Here is a 10,812-nt window from a genome sequence, read left to right on the forward strand (position 1 = left end):
TCAGTGTTAATTCTAATATGTTTTTGTTATATAAATACACATACAAAAAATCTTGTGAGATAGTCCAATGAGTAGGGGTGTCAAAATGCAACATGACCCGTCAACCCGACACGACCCAACACGAAAAAAATCAGGTCCGGGATTGGTGTTTTCGGGTTCGGGTCAGGTTCGGGTTGGGTGAGTTCGGGATAGTGTCAGGTTAGACGGGTTTCGGGTCGGGTTGGGTCGCGGGTTGACCCGAAATCTTTTTTTAAAAAAATATTACTTATATTTTTATATATTGTATGTTTGAACAAAATTTATTGTATATTTATATGATAAATTTTCATCATTTAATATTTATTTTGTATATTTTTTATTTTTTTAACAATTGTTTATTTGATTTAGTAAATATACTTTAATTTTTTACAATTAACTTTCAAATTTAAATCACAAATTTTTTATTATGTGTTTAAATTAAAATATTATTATTATTTTTTATTTTTCGAATTTTTTCATTAATTTTTTTTTTAAAAATAAATAAAATTCGGGTTAGGCGGGTTACATGGGTTGAGTCGGGTTAGACGGGTTCGTGTTCGGGTTGGGGGTTTTCGGGTTGCTTCAGGTTCAGGTTGGGTTCGGGTTGAAAAAAATAAAAAAATTTCGCGGGTTGACCCGAAACCCGACCACCGACCCGATTGACACCCCTACCAATGAGTCAATTTTGTAAGACAAATATTCTATTCAGGCCACTCATAAACAATTATTATTTTTTATATCAAAAATGTTATTTTTATTTGTAAAGAACTGTGAAACAGTCTCATAAAATATATATATTCATGTTAATTTAATATTATTTTGTTGAATGTTATTAGTTGGATTGAATAAAGATAATTATTATTATAGATTTTATGTTATTTTTGTAGGATGATGATTTTAGGATAAATTGTTTCTAATATTTTGTTATTTATTCTATAATGCTTGATATGCTAAATTTTATATTTAATTTTTTATTTATTATTCATAACAATTCAATGAATATTTATAGATCAATCAAAATAATTTAAATTTAAGCCAATGAAATTATAGGTTTTATTAGGATATTTGAGTAGAAAGATGAATATCTAATTCTCTAACGTGCATGAAGTTGATGATAAATTGAATATTCGATAAAGATAAATATAATAAATAAAGATGAAGACGAAAGAAATGAAATCGTATCAAAATTCGACCATTATTATCTCTAATTACAAATTAAAACAAAAGAAAATTTCTAAATCAAAACACCCATGATTAACAAATTTCAACGGCTGTGATTGTTCTGAAATTATGCACCAAGATGGACTAAACACATCTTCCTGAAGGCTTTATATTCTCCCGCCTTTTCAACAAACTCGGCCATTTCCTCTCCCTCACAAATTTGGGGTTTGGGCAAATTTTCGAGCATGTAGCTGATTTTTGCCTAAATCTGCGTAATCGGAGGTTTTTTGCTGGAAATTTATACTGAAATGCAGAAGGAGAATGCTCTGTACGATGATTTCGCAAACTCCGCCGCCGGGAAATCCTCCACCGCGTCCTCTACAGTTACGGCGCCGATGCATTTCTCTCGGAGCAATCCGTTTCTATCTCCTAGATCGACGACGTGCCTGAACCTAAATAACTCCTACTCGACGCTATTTCGGAACTACGGTTCTCAGTCTCTCTCCGACGCGGTGTCTTTTGACGGCGCCCTAGACTCTGCCGATCGTCAGGCGCGCAGTTCCAGCGGTATTCTGGAGTTCCAGCAGCTCTACAACCGCTACATACTCACTATCGGCCAGCTCCAGGATTCGATCGAGGATGTAGAGGTACTTCGCCGCGAGAATGACTCTCTCCGCGTCTGCAATGCCGATCTAGGCCGGCGTCTCGTCCTACTCGCCTCTCGCGATCGCCTACTCTCTGACTTCAACTGCCTCAACATCTCCTCTCCTGTTTCCACTTTGCCTGCAGCTAGCATAGCCTCTTCTCGACCTCATATTGAACACAATCGCAACGAGCAGAGGAGTACCGAAAGAGTGTCTCTTCCGAAGAGCATTGCGGTGCGCTCCAGTGGATATCTGAAGATGAATCGCCCTGGTCAAGAGACGTCTCGCCAGAAATCAGTGGGCCATTCCAGTCCTGAATCGGTGAATCTACTCTTCCTCCAATTTGCATTCGGTTCATTCCACGTGGACTGATTTTTTTTTTTTTATCGCATTCGGTTCAATCATCGCCAAATTTGAAAAACTTAAACACCTGCGCACACAAAGGGTGCTTTAAATTCAATGCTCTACGCAAATAATTACGTGTTGATTTATTAAAAATCTTCCTTATTGTTTGACTGAAAATGACGTATTATGTTTTTAGTTTCGATTTTATTGATACTTGATATTCAATCTCAATTAGTTAGAACTTGGCATGCGATGTGTGCATGTTATCGAAACTGTGGTTTGGGATTTTGATCACGTGTAATTGGGGGCAGCAACGAGTATATGTACCGGGGTCCAAAAAAGAAGAGGAAGCGCTAGAATTTGAGGTGTACAACCAAGGGATGTTCAAAACAGAGCTGTGCAACAAATGGCAGGAGACCGGGGCATGTCCCTACAGGGAGAACTGCCAATTCGCTCATGGAATCAAGGAATTACGTCCGGTGATCAGGCATCCACGTTTCAAAACTGAGGTCTGCCGCATGGTGCTTACTGAAATCTCGAAAATATAAGTCGAGAGACGATAGAAAAACTTTCAAGAATTTCTGGATGTACTTTAGGAGCATGTGAAACAAATATCTACAAATGGCTACGTGTCCATAAAAATTCATATATTTAAAACCAAATTGGCGGACAAAACAAAACACCCAACAGTGTATTTTGCCCCAAACTCAACCAAGCGTTGAGAGCCAACTAAACAAGATTTGTAGGTCCACTCCTCAAAATTGTGCCGAACAAGGAGACTAGAATTCGTTCTAGCTGGTTATTGTGTTTCCAAAAAATATCCAAAAATTTTCTAAATATATATCGAGAAGTTGAGATTTTAGCAAATCATAGTGGATAATCTCATAGAGATGAGATCAAAGGATTAGTTCACCCACAACATCAGTCAGAAAAACAGTTTTCCCGTATTAGGGCAAAGAGTAGGCCTCTTCGATATTCACAATAAAAAGTAATACTCTTAGCATAAAAAGTAATACTTTTCATGGATGACCCAAATAAGATATTCGTCTCACAAAATACGACCCGTGATACCGTCTCACACAAATTTTTACCTATGGCAAATTAGTGGTTGTTATCCACTGTATTGGAGAATCTGGAATGCTAAAAAACATGTCTTCTCAAATTTTTAGGAATAAATTGGACTGTTTTTTTTATGGAACATAGCAATTTTTGTCCAGCATATTTGTCTCTTTGTTATTTAGCTCTTCGTTGTCAAATTTTCGATCTTAATATGCTATTTTGTTTATTTTCCAACATGGCATTGAATTGACGTCAATTAGACACTCACATGTACATTGTCGTATCAGTACTCCCAATAAAAATAAACTAAAAATTATAAAAAATTAAAAGATACATATTTAAAATTAAAATTTGACAATACAATGAATATCAAAATTGTAAATAAGCAAATATACATGACGGAAAACATTATTTTGCTGGGAGCTATATATTTGTTTTATACCTATTGGCTATTGAAACGAATGATACATACGACCCTTCTTCTTTAAATGAGGGCGAGATAGCTAGATGTCAAAAATCCCCCACCCCATGTATAGAAAGAATGTTTGAATAGATTGTATGGTATACAAGATCAATCTTGATTATTGGAAGATAATACATGAATGGAACTACCTAGTGGAAAAAAAAGTGACGATAATTAGAAAAGAGTAGGTGTTTTGTGAGATGATATCACGAATCTTTATTTGTGAGACGAGTCAATCCTATCGATATTCACAATAAAAATAATACTCTTAGCATAAAAAATAACAATTTTGCATGAATGATTCAAATAAGATATTCGTTTCACAGAATACGATTTATGAGATTGTCTCACACAAATTTTTGTAATGAAAAAATATCAGACCCACCTCACATGAAAATGTACCAGAAAAATGACTTATTTAAATGTAAGGTAACGTGTCCCGACATCAATTATATGGTAGAAAATTAAACCCTAACGTCCTTGCACTATTAGACATGACAGAACAAGACTTGTCGTACCATCATCGTGTGGTGTGTTTCGGATATTGCACCCAAAGAAAGACCATATTGATGAGATGATAAGCCATTTGTGATGAGGGATTCTTACCGTAGGACCACCGCTTGAATCTGATCCATTCATCAAATATCTTTAATTCGATTTTTTTTCTATTTTTATTATTTATTTTTTTTGTATGAAAATTATCTCTGATAGACCAGTTGTGAGGCTCAGGATCGAAGAGGGTGGGGTGATCGTCGCTACCATGAGGTTGCACGGACAATGAGCGACTCCTGGCAGGCTTCTAGGTGGAGGGAACATGAATGAACCAATCCCACACCGGAATGAGAGGGATTCCGAGACTGTTCAATGTAACGAGCTGTATAGTTGAAGTGGATTTAAAAGATTTGATATGTACTACTCATATCAAGAAGTTGCATCTTCTTTTCGGTAGCTCATCACATAAAAACTCCAAAGTTAAGCGTGCTTGACTTGGGACAATTCTGATATGGGTGACCTCCTGGGAAGTTTCCTAGGGTACGTGTGAGTGAGGACATAAACATGCTGGAAAGACCCGTCTTGATACAGTGAGGACGGTCGTCGAATATGGGACGTTACACCAATCATGTGTGATTATTATTATTTTTATATATTGAAAAACATTTGAGTAGAAAAAGATGGATAAATTAAATTAAAATCCCTCTGTATATGATTGACTTAAAATTCAGCCCCTACATGATATATTTTGTGATTTGTTACTTGAACACAAGCCACGTATAATTTCAACTTATTGCAAAATGTTGTGAAAAAGTAAAAATTTATGGTAAAAAGTAAAAATTTCAAACTCTCAAAATTTACCAAACTACACACTTTATAATATTTTTCTCTCTACTCAATTGTGATTTTCTTCACAAATGAGAGATCTATTTATAGGAAATCTTTACAAATAATCCAAAAATAAAATACATCATTACCTACATCATCACACACTAATTTTCAATATTTACAACTCTTATTTTCAACATTCAAATATTCAACATTCAAATATTCAATACTCACATTTTAAGTATATTTTTCAACACTCCCCCTTGTGATGATGATCATAATGATTGTCTTCATTACGTGTTTTTATACTGCCTCGTTAAAAACCTTACTAGGAAAAATCCATTGGGATAAAAACCATAGTAAGGGAAAAAGAGTGCAGTCACGTAAACTCCCCCTCATGTTGACACGAACAATTCTTCACAAATTTCGTAGATTGCGCATCCCAATATTATATATGTGCTTTCTGAATATTGACGTAGGAAGTGCCTTTGTGAAGAGATCTGATGAGTTTTCACTTGATTGAATGTGACGAACATCAATACATTTATTCTTCTCTAGCTCCTTAGTGAATGCGAAGAACTTAGGAGGAATATGTTTAGTTCTGTCGCTTTTTATGTATCCCTCTTTCATTTGAGTAACACATGCAGCATTATCTTCATATAGTATCACAGGCTTCTCGTCGAATGATAATCCACATGAGATTTGGATATGTTGGGTCATTGATTTTAACCACACACATTCACAACTTGCTTCATGTAATACAATAATCTCGGCATGATTTGATGAAGTTGTTACGAGCGTTTGTTTCTGTGAACGCCAAGAAATTGCAGTGCCTCCACGAGTAAATACATATCCAGTTTGGGAACGTGCCTTGTGTGGATCAGATAAGTATCCAGCATCAGCATAACCAATTATACTTGGATTAGTATCTTTTGAATACAAAAGTCCCAAGTCTGTCGTTCCTCGTAGATAACGGAATATATGTTTAATTCCGTTCCAATGTCTCTTTGTTGGATATGTGCTAAATCTTGCCAACAAATTTACGGCAAAAGATATATCGGGCCTCGTAAAATTTGTAAGATACATAAGGGCACCGATAGCACTTAGATATGGTACTTCTGGACCAAGAATAGCTTCATCATCTTCACATGGACGGAATGGATCCTTTTCTATGTTTAATGATCTAACAATCATTGGAGTACTTAAAGGATTTGCTTTATCCATATTAAAACGTTTAAGGATCTTTTCTGTATAATTTTTCTGGTGAACAAACATTCCACATTCTTTTTGTTCAATTTGTAAACCCAGACAATACTTGGTTTTTCCAAGATCCTTCATTTCAAATTCTTCCTTCAAGTATGACACAACTTCTTGAATTTCCTTATTCGTTCCAATGATGTTTAAATCATCAACATATACAGCAATAATTACGCATCCGGATGTTGTTTTCTTAATGAAAACACAAGGGCATATTGAATTATTCACATATCCCTTTTTCATCAAGTGATCACTTAGTCGATTATACCACATTTGACCTGATTGCTTTAACCCATATAATGATCTTTGTAATTTCACAGAATAACATTCCCTGGGTTTTGAACTTTGTGCTTCAGGCATCTTAAATCCTTCAGGGATTTTCATATATATATTACTATCAAGTGATCCATATAAGTAAGCTGTAACAACATCCATAAGACGCATTTCTAAATTTTCAGATACCGCCAAGCTAATCAAATACCGAAACGTAATTGCATCCATCACAGGAGAATACGTTTCTTCATAATCAATTCCAGGCCTTTGAGAAAAACCTTGTGCAACAAGTCGAGCTTTATATCTTACTATTTCATTTTTCTCATTTCGCTTTCGAATAAAAACCTATTTGTATCCAACAGGTTTTACACCTTCAGGTGTAAGGACTATAGGTCCAAAAACATTACGTTTTTTTAGCGAATCTAATTCAACCTGGATGGCATCTTTCTATTTTATCCAATCCTGCCGATTTTTACATTCACCAAAAGATTTTGGTTCATGATCTTCGTTATCATTTATGATGTCGATTGCCACATTATAAGAAAATATATCATCAATTTCATCTATATCTTTTCGGTTCCATATTTTTCCAGTATTAATGTAATTGATAGAGATTTCATGATTCTCGTCAGTTTGTGGTTCTGACAGAACATTTTCATCATCATGTGTTTTTTCAGGAACACCATTCTCTATTTTGTGATCATCATGTGTTTCTTCAGAAACACCATTCTTTATTTTGTGATCATCGTGTTTCTCTATGAATTTTCTTTTTCGAGGATTTTTATCCTTGGAACCTACTGGCCTTCCACGCTTCAGGCGTTTAATGACATCATGAGTATCTTCAATTTGTTTCTTCGGAATTTCAATTCGAGCAGGGGCATTTGCAGCATGTATATATGATTTAGTTACCCCTTTTGTGTCTGCAAATGCATCTGGTATTTGATTTGCTATTCTTTGCAAGTGTACAATTTGCTGTACATCTTTTTCACATTGTTTTGTTCTTGGATCCAGATGTAACAATGATGATACATACCATGTAATTTTCTTTTCGGTATGTTTCTGTTCTCCCCCTAACATTGGGAAGATTTCCTCATTAAAATGACAATCAGCAAAACGTGCTGTGAACACGTCGCCTGTCTGAGGTTCAAGATATCGAATGATTGATGGACTATCATAACCGATATAAATTCCAACCTTTCTTTGAGGTCCCATTTTTTTTCGTTGTGGTGGTGCAATAGGCACATACACCATACATCCAAAAATTCTCAGATGAGAAATGTCTGGTTTTTTTACCAAATGTAAGCTGCAATGGAGAGTATTTATGATATGCACTTGGTCTGATGCGAATTAATGAAGCAGCATGTAAAATTGCATGTCCCCATATAGAAATAGGGAGCTTTGTTTTCATAATCATTGGTCTAGCAATCATTTGCAGACGTTTAATCAATGATTCAGCCAATCCATTCTGTGTATGTACATGAGCAACATGATGCTCAACAATGATTCCCATAGACATACAATAATCATTGAAAGTCTGGGAAGTAAATTCACCGGCATTATCAAGTCTAATTTTCTTGATTGTATAATCGGAAAATTGATTCCTCAATTTTATTATTTGAGCAAGTAATCTTGCAAATGCGACATTTCGAGTTGACAATAAACATACATGTGACCATCTGCTGGAGGCATCAATCAATACCATAAAGTATCTGAATGGTCCACATGGTGGATGGATTGGTCCACAAATATCACCCTGAATACGTTCAAGAAACATTGGTGATTCAGTTTGGATTTTGACTGGTGATGGTCTTATAATAAGTTTTCCAAGAGAACATGATTTACATTGAAACTTATTATTCTGAAAGATCTTCTGGTCTTTCAGTGGATGACCATGTGTATTTTCTATGATTCTTCGCATCATTGTTGAACCAGGATGTCTCAATCGGTCATGCCAATTGGTTAATATTGAAGAATTATCAACTACCATGTTTGATTCAATGGGACTTATGTGTGTATAATGCAATCCAGTAGGGAGCATTGGTAGTTTTTCAATCACATATTTCTTTCCTGATTTATATGTGATAAGACACATATATTTCTCATTCCTTCATTCATTGTTTGAGTATCATACCCATGGAAATATATATCATTAAAACTCAACAAATTTCTTTTCGATTGTGGTGAATATAAAGCATCATTGATAGAAAATTTTGTACCATTAGGTAACAAAAATTGTGCTTTACCACATTCTTTAATCAAGTCTACAGGACCTGATATTGTATTCACCCTTGTTTTTGTTGGTTTTAGTTCCAAGAAATATCTTTTATCTCGGAGGATAGTGTGCGTTGTACCACTATCGGGTATGCAAACTTCAGCTTTGCTCATAGTATTTTCCATATTTCAACTTCGAAAAATATATGCAATGAAATAAAATTACTGACAATAAAATGCAAAAATATAGCACACAATAAAACATTATCATATGGGTACATAAAATATTTTACATATTTATTCCACCAGCAAATTGATCATTGTCTGAGAAATCAATCAGAAAATCTCCAGCATCAAAATGAGTTGAATCACTCAAAGATTCACTTTGTTCAGTGAAGTTGGTCTTCTTTTCTTTCCCCTTTAATGATTCTTTATAAAGTTTACAAAGATGCTCAGGGGCTCGACAAATACGGGACTAATGTCCTGGAGTACCACATCTGAAACAAGAACTTTCATATCTTTTTGAGTGATTCTCATTAACACTCATATTTTCATGATGCCTTTTCTGTGGATGGTTTGGGACGTTCTTTTGAGATGAGTTATAAAAGTAACTATCTCGATTATTTTCAAAACCACGGCCGCGTCCACGACCACGACCACGACCACTTCCACGTCCACATCCACGACCACGACCACGACCTCGATTTCGTCCACGACCAAAATCTTGTTTATAACTTTGATTTTGGTTTCCAGATTTAAATTCATTTTTGCTTACGACATTTACTTCAGGAAATGCCGTTGAACCAGTGGGTCGTGCCTGATGATTTCTCACTAAATTCATTTGTTCGAATCTTTTTTTTAATCCCTTCCACAAAGCCATGGGATGCCAACGCAAAAATATCATGGCTTTTGCCTTTTCTTGGGATGTCGATATGCCATTTTCTTTTATGGTCTCATTTAGACTCAATGACTCAAGATGCATTTATACATCGAGAGTCCATGGCATATAATTTTTTTTCCGTGATATCAAGAGCAATGAATTCGAGTTTTGCCAAGTTTGACATGGTGGTACTAAAAAAATTACGATGCATTTTATTAGTTAATGAATATTGCAATACAAAGTAATGGATAAACAACAAGTACAAGTATTTGTAAAAATAAAAAAAACACACGAGGAGGATATTCTCCGATAAATAAAAGACTCGTGAGTATGATAACCAAAATAATTAAAAATAACTTTGAGAAAGTCATCTTCTTTTTTCTTCGAAAAATTTGATGAAGAATAATTTTTAGAGAAGAAGAGAAAGTTGGAGTGATTGAATGTGTTTGTGAGATGATATTTATAGGGCAAAAACTAGCCGTTTTGTTACCGTTTATGACCGTTGGTGTACAAAAAATAAATGTATGTATTTGTATAATTTTATGGTAATAATATGGTGAATATAATATTAATCATGTTTAAATAATTATGTATATCACATTATTATAATGAGGTGTCGTAAGTTATTTTGTTTAAAAACCTTATAGGCTTTTATACTTGTCGTATCCCTTACCGGGAGTGTGGGATGTCGTCTTAACATCCTCCCAGGATTTATAACAAGTTTTTGAAAAATTTATTTTTATTATTTCTAATAATAACATTATATTATATATTAAATATATACACAATAAATAAATAACAGTAAAATAAATATTATTATTTTTGTTACCTTTTTCTTCTGTTTGGAGCTTGGAAAAATATGGAGGACTTTTAGAGCTTCGTGCTGATAACGTGTTGTGAAAAAGTAAAAATTTATGGTAAAAAGTAAAAATATCAAACTCTCAAAATTTACCAAACTACACACTTTATAATATTTTTCTCTCTACTCAATTGTGATTTTCTTCACAAATGAGAGATCTATTTATAGGAAATCTTTACAAATAATCCAAAAATAAAATACATCATTACCTACATCATCACACACTAATTTTCAATATTTACAACTCTTATTTTCAACATTCAAATATTCAACATTCAAATATTCAATACTCACATTTTAAATATATTTTTCAACACAAAAC

The 10,812-nt window shown here is 34.3% G+C and overlaps 1 protein-coding gene across 1 annotated transcript; it reads left to right on the forward strand.

The window, feature by feature from the left end:
• The first annotated feature begins 1,349 nt into the window (after positions 1-1,349).
• Positions 1,350-2,842, forward strand: LOC142548244 (zinc finger CCCH domain-containing protein 14-like). Its single transcript, XM_075656559.1, has 2 exons — positions 1,350-2,144; positions 2,480-2,842. The coding sequence occupies exons 1-2, from the start codon at positions 1,488-1,490 to the stop codon at positions 2,714-2,716; spliced, it is 894 nt and encodes a 297-aa protein (XP_075512674.1). The 5' UTR covers positions 1,350-1,487; the 3' UTR covers positions 2,717-2,842.
• The last annotated feature ends 7,970 nt before the right edge of the window (positions 2,843-10,812 follow it).

This window comes from Primulina tabacum, chromosome 6, assembly GCF_025594145.1.
Source record: "Primulina tabacum isolate GXHZ01 chromosome 6, ASM2559414v2, whole genome shotgun sequence".
NCBI lineage: Eukaryota > Viridiplantae > Streptophyta > Magnoliopsida > Lamiales > Gesneriaceae > Primulina > Primulina tabacum.